Raw genomic sequence first — 18,172 nt, forward strand, 5'->3', positions numbered from 1 at the left:
GGTTCTATCCCCGGCCCTGGGAGGGGAGGAATCACAGCAAGCCCCCAGGCTACAAAAAGAGGGGTTTATTTCATTGCAGCGGCAGGAGGCCGCTTTACAAAAAGGCTTGTGTCGGCGGCTACCACGAGCAGTTCCCCTAATTGCCGTTCAACCCCCTCGGCCCCACAAACCCTTCCAGCTCCCCCACGCCACGCCCAGAAGCGAATCAACCCCTTGCTCTCACGGATAGCTCCACTTCCCTCCAGCAGAGGGCAGCTCCGCCCCCCCGCAGACTTACACGCATGCGGACCGCGTCTCACCAGCCAGCCACGTCCGATGGGGCGGGGCCTGGGAGCAGAGAGCCACGCCCCCTGGGGAAGGGAGGGGCCAGCACAGCCACGCCCCCTGGGGAAGGGAGGGGCACTGAACCCCGTGCTGTCCTCCTTTCATAATCTCCCCAGCCTCCTACCCCTCTGTAAAGGGAGCGGCGGGACAAGGAAAGAAGGCTCTGTGTAGAGGCCCCCCCGCCCCGCTTTGGGGAACAAAAGGAACCCCCCATGGGAGATCAGGAGAGGGAGAGGCCCAGAGGATGAGACAGTCACACCACCTGGAGGGAGTGTCTGATAGCCACGCCTTTAGAGTGAAGGGGGGGAGCCCGGGAGCACAGAGCCTCGCCCCCATGGGGCTCTAGGGGAGCAGACAGCTATGGTCCTGGAGAAAGCGGGGCTTAGGGGCTCAGAGCCATATCCTCTAGGGACTCAGGAGGGGGAGGAGTCCTGGGGCGGGGGGGGGGGCATATAGCCATAATCTTCCAGAGGGCTAGTGCCTGGGAGCATAGCCCACACCCCCATGATGGCTGAGGAGGGCAAGGAGCCCGGGGGGGGGGCGGCAGAGGGCTATGCCCACCTGCGGGGGGTTTACCACACAGAGCCGCCACCCCCCCCCGCAAGGGGGGAGGGGCTCAGGAGGACTGGTGCAGTCCGTCTGGCAGGCAGCCGCCAGGCCCATTCGGGGGGGGGGCGGCCTCGTCGAGGGGTGGGCCGGGGGCGGGGCCGTGGGTACGCAGGTGCTTGCGGAGGTCGGAGGCGCCGAGGAAGGCCTTGCCGCAGCGGGGGCAGGCGTGGGGCCGCACCCCGGAGTGGATGCGCTCATGTTTGCGCAGGCCGGCGCGGTCGGAGAAGCCCTTGCCGCACTCGGGGCAGGGGAAGGGGCGCAGGCCGGGGTGGAGCCGCTCGTGCTTGCGCAGGTCGTAGGGCGAGGCGAAGGCCTCCCCGCACTCGGCGCAGGTGGGCGCCTCGGGGGCCGCCTCCGGGTGCTCCCCCCGCCGGTGGTGCCGCAGCCCCGCCGCCTCGCCGAAGGCGGCCCCGCAGAGCCGGCAGACGTGGCGGGCCGCGGCCCCCGCGTCTTCCTCCGCCGCCTCCTCCTCCTCCCCGCCGCCCCGCCGCTCGCCGTGGGTCCGCTCGTGCTTGCGGAGGCTGGAGGAGACCACGAAGGTCTTGCCGCAGCGGCCGCACTTGAAGGGCCGCTCGCCCGAGTGTACCCGGTGGTGCTTGGTGAGGCTGGCCCGCTCGGCGAAGCTCTTCCCGCACTCCCCGCACTGGAAGGGCCGCTCGCCCGAATGCACCAGCTGGTGCCGCTTGAGATCCCAGGAGGCCACGAAGGTCTTGTCGCACTGCGGGCACTTGTAGGGGCGCTCGCCGGTGTGGATCCGCTGGTGCATGGCCAGGTCGGCCGGCTGGCGGAAGGCCTTGCTGCACTTGTCGCACTGGTAGGGCTTGACGCCCTGGTGGGCCCGCTGGTGGCGCCGGAAGCTGGAGGGATCCGAGAACATGCGGCCGCACTGCGGGCAGAGGAACGGCTTCTCCCCGGAGTGGGTGCGCTGGTGGCTCTGGTAGGACGAGAGCTGGGTGAAGCCTTTGCCGCACTGGCCGCAGCGGTAGGGTTTCTGCTCCGCGTGGATGCGCTGGTGGCAGGTGAGCGAGGAGGAGCGGGAGAAGGCTTTGCCGCAGTCGGAGCAGAGGAAGGGCTTCTCCCCGGTGTGGCTACGCTCGTGGTTCTTCAGGTCCTTCAGCTCGGCGTAGGTCTTCTGGCAGGCGCCGCACTGGTAGGGGCGCAGGCCGGCGTGGATACGCCGGTGCTTGCGGAAGACCGAGGGGTCGGCGAAGGCTTTGCCACACTCGCCGCAGGTGTAGGGCTTCTCCCCCGTGTGGGCCCGCTGGTGGATCTTCAGCTTGGAGAGCGTGCCGTAGCCCTTGGCGCAGTGGGAGCAGCGGAAGGGCAGGTCGCCCGTGTGCCGGGCCATGTGGACTCGCAGGCACACTGGCTGCATGAAGGCCTTGCCGCACTCCTGGCAGATGAAGGGCTTCTCGCCCGTGTGGCTACGCCCATGGCTACGCAGCTCCGGCGCCGTCTTGTAGGCCTTGGAGCACTGCGGGCACTGGAAGGGGCGCTCGGCCGAGTGGCTCAGCTGGTGTTTGTGCAGCTGCGAGCGGTCGGGGAACTCCTTGGCGCAGCTGGGGCAGGTGTGCTTGGCCGTGGCGGGGCCCCCCCCAGCGTGGCACTTGGCGTGGCGGAGGACCCGCGGCACGCTGGGGAAGGTCTTGCTGCACGCCAGACACTTGTAGCGCCGGCCGCACTTGGCATAGCTGGCAGGCTCTTCTTTCTCCTCCTCTTCCTCCGAGTCGCCCTCCAGCTTCACCACAATGCTCACTTCGGGCTCCTCCATCTTTGCGGGGGTGGGACGGGGGGCTGCTCTCTGAAAAAGAAGGCAGGGGAGGGTTACAAGGAGGGGTCCATGGCGAGACCAATCCCCCCCCCCCCCTTGGGATACAGTACGATGGCTGGGATGTGCATTAGGGAAAAAATCCCACTGCTCACACCAGTGTGTCCACTGGGCTGCATATAGACTCAACTAGTACTGTATAATCCTGCTCTTACTAGGAGTTCAGCTATTGGGCTGCCTATAGACTAAACTAAAAAGGTATAATCCCACCTCTAGCTGCTCTAGGGCTGCCTGTAGACTAAACCAGCAAAATATAATCCCACCGCTTCCACCAATGGAGCCATACAGGACGGGAAGGAAGGACCAGCCATTAGGACACTACCTGAAGGCTCAGGAGATCTGGATTCAAGACCCTGCTCTGCCACAGATGCCTTGTGTGACCGTGGCTACATCACTTGTTCTCTCTGGGTCTCAGTTTTCCCATTTGTAAAATGAGGTTAATAGCAGTTCCTATGTCCCAGCGGAGTTGTGAGCATAAATATCTACAAGACTGAGGTGCTGATATACTACAAAAATGGGAGCCAGATAAGTATCTAAAATAGGAAGATACTAAACCAGGAAAGTATAATTCCACCATTGGCCTGCACAGAACGTAGGTTCAGATCCTTATAATCCCATGAGCACCTGCATGTAGAATAGGTCAACAGTTTATCATCCCACTGCTCACACCAACAGGTCAATTGGGAGCACTCCAATGCTGCAGACAAAGGGGACATGGTTACACAGGGGGCTGACCAGGTATTTAACCACTCCCGTGGCTGCGAATCTATTGTGAGGCACTTGTGGGTGCTGAACAAGGGCATGTGTTCAAATGGAGAGCCAGACATTTGTTTTGCCACTCCAAGGAGCGATAGCCTTAAAATCCAAGAAACACCATAGATCTGTTTTTCAAGGTCATCTATTTGCCTTTTCTTTTTCGGTCAAGAACTGTAAATGAGGCCACAAAAGGTCTCATTAGTTTTGTAGGACCCACAATATTTCCAGATTTAGCCAACCAGCAGACGGTGCACACATTGACAGGGCACGGTAACAGACAGAGGAGTCTCCTCTCAGCATCCTGGATCCTTTAACTGATGTCCTCTGCAGTTAAACTGAGTTTTAAAGACGCTCTGTCCTAAAGATAAAGCACCAAGGTTTCCTGGGCACAAATCAGTTCCCCAAAGGGCTCAGGGACATTAAAATTAAGAGCTCGGGTCTATTTCCTCTTTGTGGCGTTTTGCCTCTCATCAGCCAGTCCTGCTCATATCAATGGACTCAGCCTTTCCTGTAGACTAAACTAGGAAATAGGTCTGATAACTAGATTCCCAAGCCAGAAGGAACCATTGTGATCATCTAGTCTGTCCTTCTGGATAACACAGGCCAGAGAACATCCCCCAAATAATTCATCCATCCATCCATTTTACTTTAAAAACTGGCAGTGACGGAGAATCCACCATGACCTGTATTAAATTGTTCCAATGGCTAATTACCCTCTCAGTTAAACATGTCCCAACTTCTTTCCAGTCTGAATTTGTCTTCAGCTTCCAGCCATTGGATCACGTGAGACTTCCCTCTCCTAGACTGAAGAGCCTGTTATTAAATATTTGTTCACCATGTAGATACTTGTAGACTAGTTGAGATTCCCTTGTCTATGCATCCCAGGATTGCATTAACTCTCGTGGCTACCGGTTTCAGATTAGCAGCCATGTTAGTCTGTATCCGCAAAAAGAACAGGAGGACTCGTGGCACCTTAGAGACTGACAAATTTATTTGAGCATAAGCTTTCATGAGCTACAGCTCACTTCATCGGCTGCAGCCCACGAAAGCTTATGCTCAAATAAATTTGTCAGTCTCTAAGGTGCCACGAGTCCTCCTGTTCTCTTGGCTACAGCATCACGTTGGGAGCTCCTGTTCCACTGAACGTGACCGCAAAATTTTTTGAGTCACTGCTTCCCTAGAATCCCCCACTCTGTAAGTAAGGTCTGCGTTCTCTGTTCCTAGATGGATCCATTTACATTGAACCGTATCAAAACACGCATCGTTTGCTTGAGCCCGGCTTAGCAAGCGAGCCAGATCGCTCTGTAGCAGTGACGGGGCCTCTTCATGATCTACCACTCCTCTAATTTTGGCGCCAGCTGCAAACTTGATCAGTGATGATTATATGTTTTCTTCCGGGGTCGTCGATAAAAATGTTAAGTAGCATAGGGCCAAGAACCGACCCCTGCGAGACCATATTGGGAACACAACCGCTCGATGATGATTCCCTGTTTACAGTTACATTTGGAGACCTATCAGTTAGCCAGTTTTTAATCCGCTTAATGGGCCGTGTACATTTTATAGCATTCTAGTTTTTTGAATCAAACGTCGTATGATACTATGTCAAATGCCTTACAGAAGTCTAAGGATATTACATCAACTCCATTACCTTTATCAACCAAACTTGTAAACTTATAAAAAAAAATCAAAGTTACTTTGACAGGTTCTATTTTCCGTAAATCCCCGGTGATTAATTATATTACACTCCTTTAATTCTTTATTAATCCAGTCACTATCTCGCCCAGGGTAATGTCAGGAGTCTCTGGATCATCCTGGTTACCCTTTTAAAAACTCGGCACTATATTAGCAGTCTTCTGGCACTTTCCCAGGGCTCCAAGACTTACTGAAAAATCAACATATTGAGAATGCAAAGGAAACGCAGACACCAGAGCCCCTTTGCTTTGGTAGCCCTGAGCACGAGGAGCAAACCAGGGGGTCAGGAGCACAGATGTCTTTGTTACAATGAGCAGGCAGACATGCAGCAAACATGGGGTCCGGGGCATGAATTGTTTAGTTGCACCGAGGAGCAAAGTTAACCGGGTCCCTTTAGGACCAGGAATTGCAAGGGCTAGGGGGCCAGAAACCTAGGGCAGTTCCGGAGAGCAACAGTTTGCAGGTATTTGCCATTCTAGGGAGTAGCCTCCCCTCTCCCTCCGGGGAATTTTGTGCATTATTTCTTGCTTGGGATTGGGACCTGCCGGGAGGCAAAAAGCAATTGCAAAATGACTGTCTTTAGGACCGGGGCAGGCGAGAGCGGTGCAAAGGGGGGGTGTGGGGGGGGTGTCATCCTGCAGAGACAGGGAAAGAACAGCGCAAGGAGACAGAGATGGGCCGCGTTTCTGCGTGGGTTTGCCCGGTTCAACTGAAAAGCAAAATGGCTGTAGCTAGGACCAGGGGAAGGTGGGAAATGCAACCCACAGGGGGCTAGGAGGTAGGACGGGATTGCCAAGGGGAACTCGCCTCTCTTTGTGCATTCGAGCCTGGAGACAAATACCGAGCGGGGCTCGAGTTGCATAGGTTGCAACAGAAGCCAAGCAACGTGGCTCGGGAAGGTGTGTGTGTGTGGGGGGGCGGGGGGGGGGGTAGAAGAGAGATTTGCAAGGCGAGGCCTGTTGCAAAGGGAAGGGCTCCCTTCCAAAGCAATCATTGCATGGCTCCGCGCTTGCAAAATGGCTGGTTTTAGGACCGAGCGAGGAGACGCCGCCCCAAGGAGGCAATGCAAAGGAGAGAGATGCTGGAAAAGAGTATGCCCCAAAAAAGAGGGGAGGAAGGGGGGGGGGTGTTTATTGTCTCCTTCTCCGCACTGAAGGAGAGAGATTTTGCACAAGAAAGTCGTGCAGAGGCGGAGAGGGCTGGCGGCAGGGCGCTGGCTCGGGCGGCTTGCAAAATGGCTCTCTCTAGGACCACGGGAGGAGGCGCCACCCCGCCGGCCGGAGCAGGGTTTGCAGGCAGGCTGCACCAGCGTGCCGCCCCCGGGGGCCCTGCGAGCTGCCCCGGGCTGGCTACCGGGGCTGCTTTGCACCAGGGCTGGCGAGGAGCAAGGCTGGGTTGCAAAATGGCTGGGGCTCGCATCAGGGGAAGAGGCTCTCCCCCTGGAAGGAGGGTGGGGTGGGGTGGGGGGGGGCAGTTTGCAAAGGAGATTTGCCCCCTCCCCAGAGCTGGCGTGCATGCACCCCTTAGGAGGGCTTGCAATGGGTTAATCTCTGCCTTACCTGGCGTCTGCCTCGCCTTTGCTGCTGCTCCCCACTCCCTGCTGGAGCGGAATGAGTCAGCCCCTAGGACCCTGAGGGAGGGGAAGACAACCGTGGGGGGAGGGGGGGGGAGAAATGCAAAGTAAAGGAGCCGCTTAAAGGGATATTAACCCCCCCCCTCCATAGCCCAGCAGGCCTCCAGCCCCTGGGGGGTGTATTGTCGCCAGGCTGGCGGGGGTTGCTACACCCCAGAGCCTGGGGGTGGGGTGGGGTGGAGGAGGGGGGTTGATGGCAAAGGTAGGAACCTTGCTCCCCGGTGGGCTGTTGGGGGGCGGGAAGAGGTTGGGGGTGGCACCGCAGGAAGTGTGGCGTGCCCTGCACAGCCCGGTGGAAGGGGGTGTGGCCATAGCCGGAAGTGTGGCATGCAGATTATCCAATGGGAAGGGGGGCGGTACAAACTATTTTGTCGGGGGACACCCCCCGCCCCAGAAAGGAGTGGTGGCGGGGGGGGAGTGAAGGGAATGCTGCGCAGGGAGGGAGTGGGAGAGAGAGTCCAGGAGTCCTGACTCCCTTCCCCTCCCCCAGAGAACCCAGGAGTCCTGGCTCCCAGCTCCCGCCCCCTCGCCTAGAGAACCCAGGAGTCCTGACTCCCCTCTCCTCCCCCAGAGAACCCAGGAGTCCTGGCTCCCAGCTCCCCCTCTAGCCCCCACTCCCCTCCCAGAGCCAGGGAGAGAACCCAGGAGTCCTGGCTCCCAGCTCCCGCCCCCTCGCCTAAAGAACCCAGGAGTCCTGACTCCCCTCCCCTCCCACAGAGAACCCAGGAGTCCTGACTCCCCTCCCCTCCCCTCCCCCAGAGAACCCAGGAGTCCTGGCTCCCAGCCCCCACTCCCCTCGCAGAGCCAGGGTGAGAACCCAGGAGTCCTGACATATTGAAGGGGAAGGATTTGACTGTAACATAAAGATGTTGATGGGGGGGAGGGGTCAGTTTTTCTCTGTGGACCCCGCCCCCAGGGTGACCAAATAGCAGCTGTGAAAAACCGGGACGGGGGGGGGGGGGGACAGGCGCCTACTTAAGAAAAAGTCCCCAAAACAGGGACTGTCCCTTTAAAAACAGGGTCACCCTCTCCCCCCCTCCCCGAGGGAAGTTGCAGGGATTTGGCCCGGAATGGAGGAGGAGGAGGAGGAGGAGGAGGAGGGGGGGGGCGGGGGCGTAACTTGGCCCCCAGGAGGCGCGTGTGGGGGGGGACCCCTTTAACGGTGACACCCCCCGGAAGTGCAGCCCCATGGCCGGGGGGCTGGGGGGGGCGGGCTTCCCGGGAAGGCTTTCCAAGCTGCACATTTCCTGTTTCCTAGCAACAAAAGGAAGTATTTGTTGTGCCCTGGGCTGGGTGACTCTTCCAGCCCCGGCCCCCTGGCTGAGGGGGCAGCAGGGCCTGGCGGGGGGGGGGTTGCAGGCGCCCCCCTGCCCCCCAGCAGCAGGGCCGAGAGGGGGGCTACAGGGGCAGGGCCCCGCTCTCCACGGGGGACGGACCAGAGCCACCCCCACGGGCTGGGAGGCGAGATTTCCACCCCCACGGGGGGGTGGTTGAATGGTCTGGCCCGCCTGGAGACCCCCCCCCCCCAGCAGGGAAATCAGCCCCCCAGTGGGCAGGTGTCTCGTCTCTTCCAGGGGGCGGTGGGTCGGGGAGCCCCCACCCCGGCTCGCTCCCAGGACTGGGGGTTCGCCCCGCCTGGGCTCTCCCGCCTCCAGCATCACAAGCCCCTGGGCGCTCCGGTCTCCAGCAGCTCGGGGTTCACACCCCGGGGATGTGTCGCCGGCCTCTCGGACGCCCCTGGATCCAGCCCCTCGGGGCTCAAGCCCCTGTGAGCTTCTGTAGCCAGCCACTCGGGGTACAGCAGCCTTGCACCCTGCGAACTGGGGCTCGGTTCCCTCAGCCGTGAGCGCCTCTCTCCAGTCGCTGTCTGGAGCCAGACTTTTGGGGCTCGGAGCCCCCCTTCCGACCTGTCTCTGGACCCTGCCAGAATCCGGAATTGAAGACTGAACTCCATCAAAAGTCTGTGCCGGTCCCTCCCCTGCGGGATAAGGCACCCCGGGGAGCCCTGTATTTTTGGGGCTCGTCCCTACAAATTTCCTCTCTCTCTTGTACCCTGAAGATCCTGTGTTTGCCTCCACGTCTGGCTGTCACTTGGGTTGTGACTCCCTGCCTGGAAACTGCTTCAACTCTCCTGCTCTTGGCCTGTGTGTTACCTCTGGGATGCTCTATTGGACCCTGGAGGTAAGAGGCTGGCTTTTTGGGATGCTGGGTTGTACTGGGGTTAGTTAGGGCCCCATCTTTATCCTGAAGTCACATGTAGTCTTTTAAAACGCTTTTTCCTGTTGTGCTTATGAAGTGGGTGGAGATGGTTATTCTCGTTTTATGAATGGGTAAACACAGGGACGGGGACTTACACACTCCCTTTGCAGCCCTGGGGATCAGAGCTGGGAACCCAGGGGTCCTGGCTCCCAGCCCCACCCCCTGTTCCAATCCACTAGACCCCACTCTCCTCCCAGAGCTGGGGTTAGAACCCAGAAGTCTTGCTAATTCCATCCTCCCTCCCTCCCTGCAGTTTTAAATTGGATGCAATTGTTTCTCGCCCTTCCTTAGCTAAAAATTGTGTGGAATGGCTGTGTGTCCTGTATGCTGTGGCCCGCCCTAGAAGCAGCTGCATTGCAATGCAGGATGAGTAATCCCCAGGCAGCGTCGCTGTGTGGCTGTTACCCAGCTGACCCTCCCTAGAGGTGGCAGCATCTCCGTGCCAGGTGAATCATCCCTGTGCTGCATCGCTGTGCAGCTGTTCCCCTGCTAGCCCACCCCAGAGGCAGCCACATCTCAGCGCTGAGTGAAATGTATTGTCCCCAAAAGCATATCTCACTGTCTCTTTCTCTACCAAGGTTGTGGAGTGGCCTAATTTACCTGTCTCACTATGAGCACAATCAAGTCATGTTGGAGGCTAGAAACTTTGAAACTCTGTTTTTTAAAAGGCTCCCAATTTTAAAGAGCGACTGAATGGAAAACAGCCACCCACCCACACCCGCCCTGAGAGATTGTTGTTCCTTTAGCAATCTCTGGGCCATTGAAGGCAAATGAGTTACACCAGTCACAAATCTTAAAGTTCCCCAACCGATTGCGTGTCCTGCCACCAAAAATTCTTCTCCAGGGCTTCCACTTCTTACGCTTCTTCATCTCAAGCCAGCGATGATATTTGCTCGTGGGGGCAGAAAACATCCATTGTCAATTTTGCCTTGTCCCATAAATCTGTGTGTGTGGCGCTGACCCTTGCTGGAGGGAATTGGGGGCCCCAGCCCGTGGCGTGTGTGTGTTTGTGTTTTCCCACCCTGATGTTTTGTCGATCTTTAAAATGTGGAGCCTGCTACAGCCGGCTGCTGGTGTTCAGAGCCTCAGAAATGGCTTGATGGTGCTCAGAAATATGCCTGGTTGATATTTTTTAGGGGCAAAAGTTTCAAATTAAGTGAGAATTAATTGCATGTTTTTTCTGTGGTGTGTCAGTTATATTTAGCACTTTATTTACCTTGTTACAGGTGGCAAAATGGAGTCATGCACTTTTCTAATTATTATAATTAAGCCAGTGTACTTTAAGTTATCCTTGCCCTAATCAAGGATAAGACACTTATTACAGGTGTTAGCCTTACTAAACATGAGTTGGTATCTGTTCTCCCCATTTAGAGATGGGGAAACTGAGGCACAGAGAAGGGAAATGTGTGTCTTTTTACTTACTCTGTGTCTTTTTGGCAGAGCAGGGTATAGAACTCAGGTGAACCCACCCTCCTCTAACCACTAGAGCCGCGGTTCTCAACCAGGGTTCCCCTGGGGGGGCCACGTGCAGGTTTCAGGGGCTCCACTAAGCAGGGCCAGTATTAAACTCCCTGGGTCCCAGGGCAGAAAGCCGAAGCCCCGCCACCCCGAGCCCTGCCACCCAGGGCTGAAGCTGAAGCCTGAGCAACGTTGCTTCACGAGGCCCTCTGTGGCGTGGGGCCCCGGGCAATTGCCCTGCTTGCTACTCCCTAACACTGGCCCTGGCTTTTATATGCAGCAAACCAGTTGTGGCACAGGTGAGCTGTGGAGTTTTTATAGCAAGTTGGGGGTGGGGGGGGGGTCTCAGAGAGAGAAAGGTTGAGACCCCCCTGCACTAGAGTCCCGTCCCCTCTCTGAGCCCGTGACGGAACCCAGGAGTCCTGACTCCCAGCCACCTCTCCCATGCACTCTAACCCACTAGACCCCGCTCCTCTCCCAGAGCTGGGACCAGAACACTGGAATCCTGGTTCCTTTTGCGAGAGAACTGAGTGTTCGTGACTGTGAGGGGGTGTAGCTCCCTGTCCTGGGCACACACAGTTCTGCCAGTGCCCCTCAGTCTCGTTCCACAGACCCCTGCAATCCCAGCCCTGGGCTCCCCCGACCCCCAGCTCCGCTAGTGCCCCTCAATCCAGACCCGCAAGCCCAGGCCTTTCTTAAACCAAGTACTCCTCCAAAACATGACATAAGCGAGGAAGCCGGGGAAGGAGGCCTGCTGACCACATTTCATTTGTAACCTGCGCTCAGCTTGGAGCTAGTCAGCGGAGGGGACAGCTTAGTTCCTTTGCGTCCCCAACAGAGCTGTCTGTGACTGGTGTTCTGGCAGGCAGGCCAGCTTCGTTTTCCCTTCTCAGACACAATGAGACATCAGATGTTTGTCTTCAGCTTCCTTACATGCTGTTTTATTTAGAACAGGACTCCTGGGTTCTATCTCCAACCCCACTCCCCTCCCAGGGCTGAGTAGGTTAGAGCCGGGTGGGGGCAGGGTGCCAGGACGCCTGGGTTCTATCCGTGGCTCTGCTGTGTGGCGTTTGCTGTCCAATATCCTTCCACCCGCCAGGCTATCAAACAGCGTAGCCCAGGGTAACCCCGTCTGGTCTTTGTTTTTGCGCCTCCTTGGGCTTAGTTCCCCTGGTCTGGAGAGGATGAAGCCATGGGTCCGGTAGCAGCCAGGCGTGAGGCTTGGATATGGGCACTCATCTGGCGGCATTTTAACCCCCCTTCCCTTGCTTGTGTCCCTGCAGCTGCCGCCTTGGGATGCCGTAAGGAGCCGGAGGAGGAGGAGGAAGAAGCAGCAGGAGGGGATGCAGGCTCGTTGCACCGGAAACGGAGCTCTCCGGGCCACCGGTCCGGCCCCGTGAAGCGGGCGGAGACAGTGCCCTCCCGCCGTCCGATGTGAGCGATGGAAGAGCCCGGCTGCGAGCCGAGCCAGCCGCAGCGGGAGGAGCGGCCGTTCAAATGCGGGCAGTGTCAGCGTAGCTACCGCCATGCCGGCAGCCTGGTCAACCACCGGCGCACCCACGAGGTGGGACTCTTCACCTGCCTGCTGTGCGGCAAGGAGTTCTCGAACCCCATGGCCCTGAAGAATCACCTCCGCATCCATACCGAGGAGAGGCGCCACCGGTGCCCGGACTGCGGCCGCAGCTTCCGCGTCGCCTCCCAGCTGGCCAGCCATCGCCATTCGGCCCACGCCAGCCGCGGCCAGAAGGGAGAGGAGGACGGGGAGAACAACTTCCAGCAAGGGCAGGACTCCTCGTCATCGGATGCCGACGTCTTCCCCGCGCTAGAGGGCGGCGGCGCCGGGACGTTGCTGAGCAACCTGGAGAAATACATTGCCGAATCGGTGGTGCCGGCTGATTTCTCCCAGCTGGAGTTCCCTGGCAAAGCGGAGGAAGGCCAGGAGGCCCCCGGCCTGCCGGCAGAGGAGCGGCGCTATAAATGCAACCAGTGCGATAAGGCCTACAAGCATGCGGGCAGCCTCACTAACCACAAGCAGAGCCACACGCTGGGCGTCTACCAGTGCGCCGTCTGCTTCAAGGAGTTCTCCAACCTCATGGCGCTCAAGAACCACTCCCGGCTGCACTCGGAGTACCGCCCCTACAAGTGCCCATTGTGCTGTAAGGCTTTCCGCCTGCCCAGCGAGCTGCTGAGCCACCAGAAGGCCCACGAGAAAGCCCGGTGGGCTGGGAGAGCCCCCTCGGAGGGCTCGGAACACAGCGTCTCAGAGGAGGACTCCATTGAGACTTCGGCCAAGCTGGATATCTACCAGCCGCCGGCGGCCGCCTTCGGAGAGGGCGCCCCCTGCAGTTTGAAGGATGGGGCGAAGGCTGGGGGCGGGGACCGGGGCAGTCCAGATGGGGAGCTGTGCGTGAGGTGCGGGGGAAACTTCGCCGATGAGGAAGAGCTGAGGAACCACAGCTGCCTCTACCCAGAGGAGGAGGAAGAGGAGAAAGAGGATGGGGGTGGCTTGGCCCAACCCACGACGGATTCAGAAGGGGCCTGGGAAGCCAGCAGTAAGGACGGAGACCAAGCGCGGCCCTACCAGTGCGGGGAGTGTGGCCGGACCTACCGCCATGCCGGCAGCCTCATCAACCACAAGAAAAGCCACCAGACGGGTGTCTACAGCTGCAACTTCTGCTGCAAGCAGCTCTTCAACCTGGCGGCCCTTAAGAACCACCTGCGGATACACCTCAAATCTAAGCCGGCCTCCCGGCCCAGCCTCCGGTACTCCTGCCCCCCAGCGCCTGAAGAGGCTGCTTGCCACCTCGACCAGAGCCCCGCTGAGCCAGCCGGCGGGGAGAGGGCCACAGAGCTGCCAGGCCACGGGGAAGCGGATGGAGGAGATGCTCTCAAAGAGGAGGAGGCTGGTTGCATGGAGGAGGAAGAGGATGGGGCATCAGAGGAGCGGCCTTACCGCTGCGGGGAGTGCGGCCGGACCTACCGGCACCGGGGCAGCCTGGTCAACCACCGGCACACCCACCGGACAGGCGTCTACCAGTGCTCCCTGTGCCCGAAGCAGTACTCCAACCTGATGGCCCTACGCAACCACGTCCGCATGCATTTTCGAGCGTCGCGGGGCAAGGAGCGGGGGAACTACCCATGTGCCAGCTGCGGAGAGAGCTTTGAGGGGGAGGCAGAATTCCAGTGGCACCAGCTGCGCCACGCGCCCGGGGACACCGCCCCCTGCCCCAAGGAGGGGAAGGAGGAGGAGGAACCAGGCAGCATCCGCACGCAGGAGGCAGCCCTGCTGCAGGCCATCAAGCGAGATGTGGAGGAGTTGGAGGCGGTGGGGCCTGGGCCAGGGATGTCTCACATCTGTGGCTGCTGCGGGATGACCTTTCACGACCTGGCCAGTTTGCAGAGCCACGCCCTGGTGCATGGCGATGGGGAGCCTTGCATGGGAGAAGGCGAGGTGGAGCCGCCAGGCAGACGGGTGTACAGTTGCGAGCTCTGCGGCAAGTCCTACCGCCACTCGGGCAGCCTGATCAACCACAAACAGACGCACCAGATGGGGGATTTTGAGTGCTCGCTCTGTGCCAAACGCTTCTCCAACGTGGCTGCCTTCAAGAGCCACTTACGTGGCCACCAGAAGCCGAGGAGGGGCCGAGCGGGGCCGGAGGAGGAAGAGGAAGGGGGCGTGGCGGAGGCGGAGCCCAGAGATGCCCCTGATGGGACGATGCAGCCGGAGGGAAGTGGAGATGTTGGGCATGGTGGCCCGGAGAGTACCCGGGTTGGAGAGGAGGGGGCGCTGAGCGAGGAGGAGCCCCAGCGGAGCTACAATCTGCGGGGAGGCAGTGTGGTGAACGGGTGGCAACAGCTGAAAGAGGAGGAGGAGGCCGAAGCGTCACCACCCGGCAGCCCCAACTCTGAGCCCTACCCAGGCGAAATCCTCGACCACAAGAACAGCCAGCAGCTGGGCATATACCAGTGCTCCCTGTGCCCAAAGGAATACTCAGACCTGGAGGCACTGAAGAGCCACTTCCGCGGCCATGCCACGGCCCAGCAGCCAGGTGCCAGTGCCGAGGAACGTCCCTTCCTTTGCAGCCTCTGCGGCATGATCTTCCCAGGTGAGACGGACCTGCAGCGCCACCACGGCCTGGCTCACGGCGGGGATGGGGAGCCACAGGAAGGCAGCTTGGAGGCTGACGAGGCTGCGGCTTTCCCCGGGCTCCAGCAGGAGGGGGAGGAGCGGCCAGATGAGCGCGACGGGGAGGAAGAAATGCTCCTCTCCCACATCTGTGGCTACTGTGGGCAGACGTTCGATGACATGGCAAGCCTCGAAGAGCACAGCCTGGGCCACCGGGAGGAGAAGGAAGCGGCGTTGGCTGACACCACCATCCAGCTGCGGCTGGGACCGCGTCCGGAGCTGCCGGAGGAGCAGAAAACCGGTGTGACGCCCCCAGACAGCCGTCCCTATGCCTGTGGGCAGTGCGGGAAAACTTACCGGCACGGTGGCAGCCTGGTCAACCACAAGAAGACCCACCAGGTGGGAGATTACCAGTGTGGCGTCTGCTCTCGGCAGTACCCCAACCTGTCCGCCTACCGCAACCATCTCCGTAATCACCCCAAGTGTAAGCTGAATGACAGCCGGCCGGCCGGCAATGGGAACAGTGCAGGGAAGGAGCCGGTGCTCCCGCACGGCAGGGAGGGAGGAGAGGCAGCCGCGGCCCCAGCTCCCGGAAAACGGGACCCAGGTGGCAGCGATGCCGAGGAGGGCAAGCTGCACGTGTGCGATGTCTGTGGGGAGCTGTGCAAGGGCGCGGCGGGGCTGGAGGCACACTGTGCCACCCAGCACCCGGAGGAGGAGGAAGAGCTGGTCCGTGCTGCCAAGGAGGAAGATGAGGAGGGTGGCAGCGGGGAGGAAGGCGCCACGTCGGAGCGCCCCTTCTGCTGCGAGCAGTGTGGCCGAAGCTACAAGCACGCGGGCAGCCTGATCAACCACAAGCAGACCCACAAGACGGGCCTCTTCCGCTGCGCCATCTGCCAGAAGCTGTTCTACAACCTCATGGCCTTGAAGAACCACAACCGCATCCACTTCGAGACCAAGCGCTACAGGTGCACCCAGTGCCCCAAGGCCTTCCGCCTTCAGAAGCAGCTGGCCAGCCACCAGCGTGTCCACCGCGAGAGGAGACCGCCACTGCCCTCCTCGTCCTCCAGGAAGTTGGCTCACGCCAAGAGAGCAGGCAAGGCCCACGCCGACGGTGGCAGGGTCTCGGAGCCGCCCAGGGCCCCCAAGAAGGACCCCGAGGAGCGGCCGTACCGGTGTGAGCAATGTGGGCGGACCTACCGCCATGCCGGCAGCCTTCTCAACCACCGCAAGAGCCACAAGACGGGTCATTACTGCTGCCCCGTCTGCCCCCGGGCCTACCCTAACCTCATGGCCCTCAAGAACCACCAGCGCATCCACTTCGAGGTCAAGCGCCACCGCTGCCCCGACTGCGGCAAAGCCTTCAAATGGCAGAGGCAGCTGGTGAGGCACCAGCTGATCCATGCCCAGCGCTGGCCTCGTCCCGGCAGCAGGAGCTCCCCCGCCCGCCCCCTACTAGAGGGCAGCACCCTTGTCCGGAGCAAGACGGCACGAGAATGGCGGGCCGCCCGGAGGGAGCAGGGCGGCAGCCATGTTGACGCCTCAGGTGGCCACGGGGACGGTGGCCATCTTGGCACTACCTCAGGTGGCCATGTTAGTGGTACCTCAGGCCCTCATGTTGACAGCAGCCATGTGGGCAGTGCCTCAATTGGTGCCTCAGGTGGCCATGTTGTTGGTGGCGCCTCAGGCGGCCATGGTGATAGCCGCCATGTTGGCAGTACCTCAGGCAGCCATGTGGGCAGCGCCTCAATTGGCGCCTCAGGCGACCGTGTTGACACGGGCACCCAAACCCCAGTGGGCGTCAGTTCGGCGCCCCTTGGCCCTTTCCAGTGCCCGGTCTGCCCCAAGCAATTTCCCACCCCATCAGCCCTCAAGAACCACGGCCGGGTCCACACTAAGAAGCGTTTCGAGTGCTCGGAGTGCGGCAAGGCCTACCGGGCCTCTCGGGACTTGGTCCAACACCTGTGGCGGCACCAGGCGGAGGCAGAGGCTGGCGCCGCTCCTGGCACCAATGGCCTGGTGGACCAGCGCCCCTACAAGTGCGACCGTTGCGAGCGGACGTACCGCCACGCTGGCAGCCTCCTCCACCACAAGAAGGTCCACACCACCGGTCTCTACCACTGCCCCGCCTGCCTCAAGGAGTTCCACAACCTCTTGGCCCTTACCTACCACCTCCGCACCCACTCGGACAAGAAAGGCCGCTGCTGCCCGGACTGCGGCCAGGCCTTCCGGACTTCCAGCCGCTTAGCCAGCCACGCCAAGGCCTGCCACGGCCAGGCCGGCCGCGCCAAACCCGGCCACGCTGCCACAGGAGGGGCCCAGGGGCCTGAGGCAGGCCCCTGCCAGGACACAGGGGTGGATGGCAATGCCACTGTCACCATGGGGCAAGTTAGCTGAGGGTCGTGCGAATGTGTGGGTGGGGGGGATGAGAGGGGATGGAGAGATGGAGGCGGGGGAGTCAATGTCGATCATTATCCTAGCACCAAATCGTTAGGGAGGGGAGGAATTTTCAGAGGCACAAACGGGGACGGGCAGGAGAGGCGCCCAGTTGCGGGGGAGGCAGTTTGTGGGTGGCATGGACCAATTAGTGAGGGAGGTTTTGGGGTGGATCCCAGTTCTCCAATGGATGGGGAAGGGGAAGCGGTGTTGGTTTGATTCTCTGCTGCCTTTTTGTGCCTCTGAGAACTTTCCCCTTAACCCTATTTTACCTTGTTTTGGCCCCCAATTCAGGAGAGATCTTAAGCACCCGCTTAACTCTAAGCACGTGCTTAAATCCAATTGATTTCAATCAAGTTTTCAATCAGCTTGGCTGTAATTCTCAACGGATTCCACTGAAATTCGTTCAGATGACGCTCCAGTGATCTCCTGCACAGGAGCCTGAACGTTGTGGTTTTAAAAAAAAAAAAGCAACACAAAACATTGGTGCCATGGTTTTATTTTGGTTTGGTTTGGTTTTTCGACGTCTGTAGAATTTAATTTTCTGGTTTGTTTTGACCAATTCCCAGCTTCTTTTTAAATGGTGTCTGTTATTGGAGAAGAAGGAGGACATTTTAAAAATTGCTTTCGTGTGGGGAAAAAAAAAAATTTGCCCCTAAAAATTGACACACGTGGAAAAAAATAGTCTAATTTTTTTTCCTCCCCCCCCCAAATTGGCCAAGATGTCCCCTGCAAAAAGTCCAAATATCTTTAATTTAAAATATCTGTAATTTAATTTTTTTTTTAAATAGACACCTTTTGTCTGAGACTTTTGGTTGTGTTTTTTTGGAAGAGGGAGAGATTTATTTATTTTTTTAAAATTTCCTCCTCAATCAACAAAAGTTGGTCTTAAAAAAACAAAAAAACCCTTTTTTTTAAAGAAAGAAAGAAACTAATAAGAAGACACACTTTTTGTACTGAGAGCAAATTGTCTTAATTATAACAATTTTCCTCCCAAAACAAACAAACTTGTCTTGTTTTTGAAAGAGAACTAAGTTTCCGTTTAAGGAGA

The 18,172-nt window shown here is 59.0% G+C and overlaps 2 protein-coding genes across 5 annotated transcripts; one reads left to right on the forward strand and one right to left on the reverse strand.

The window, feature by feature from the left end:
• Window positions 1–50: 50 nt before the first annotated feature.
• ZNF668 (zinc finger protein 668) lies at window positions 51–7,007 on the reverse strand. Its single transcript, XM_084632125.1, has 2 exons — window positions 6,769–7,007; window positions 51–2,734 (listed from the first exon to the last, which is right to left on the reverse strand). Exon 2 carries the CDS (start codon window positions 2,702–2,704, stop codon window positions 941–943), a length of 1,764 nt encoding a protein of 587 aa, XP_084488251.1. The 5' UTR covers window positions 2,705–2,734; window positions 6,769–7,007; the 3' UTR covers window positions 51–940.
• On the forward strand, window positions 5,609–17,950 carry ZNF646 (zinc finger protein 646). Of its 4 annotated transcripts, none has more exons than XM_084632108.1 (3): window positions 5,609–5,672; window positions 8,902–9,023; window positions 11,843–17,950. In XM_084632108.1, the coding sequence occupies exon 3, from the start codon at window positions 12,001–12,003 to the stop codon at window positions 17,080–17,082; it is 5,082 nt and encodes a 1,693-aa protein (XP_084488234.1). In that variant the 5' UTR covers window positions 5,609–5,672; window positions 8,902–9,023; window positions 11,843–12,000; the 3' UTR covers window positions 17,083–17,950. The 4 variants fall into 4 exon arrangements, with proteins under 4 accessions (XP_084488234.1, XP_084488232.1, XP_084488233.1 ...); XM_084632106.1 differs by lacking the exon at window positions 5,609–5,672 and adding an exon at window positions 5,881–5,987; XM_084632107.1 differs by lacking the exon at window positions 5,609–5,672 and adding an exon at window positions 6,009–6,108.
• Window positions 17,951–18,172: the final 222 nt, after the last annotated feature.

Source organism: Lepidochelys olivacea (assembly GCF_965140295.1).
Source record: "Lepidochelys olivacea isolate rLepOli2 genome assembly, chromosome: 6".
In the NCBI taxonomy this organism is placed as follows: domain Eukaryota; kingdom Metazoa; phylum Chordata; order Testudines; family Cheloniidae; genus Lepidochelys; species Lepidochelys olivacea.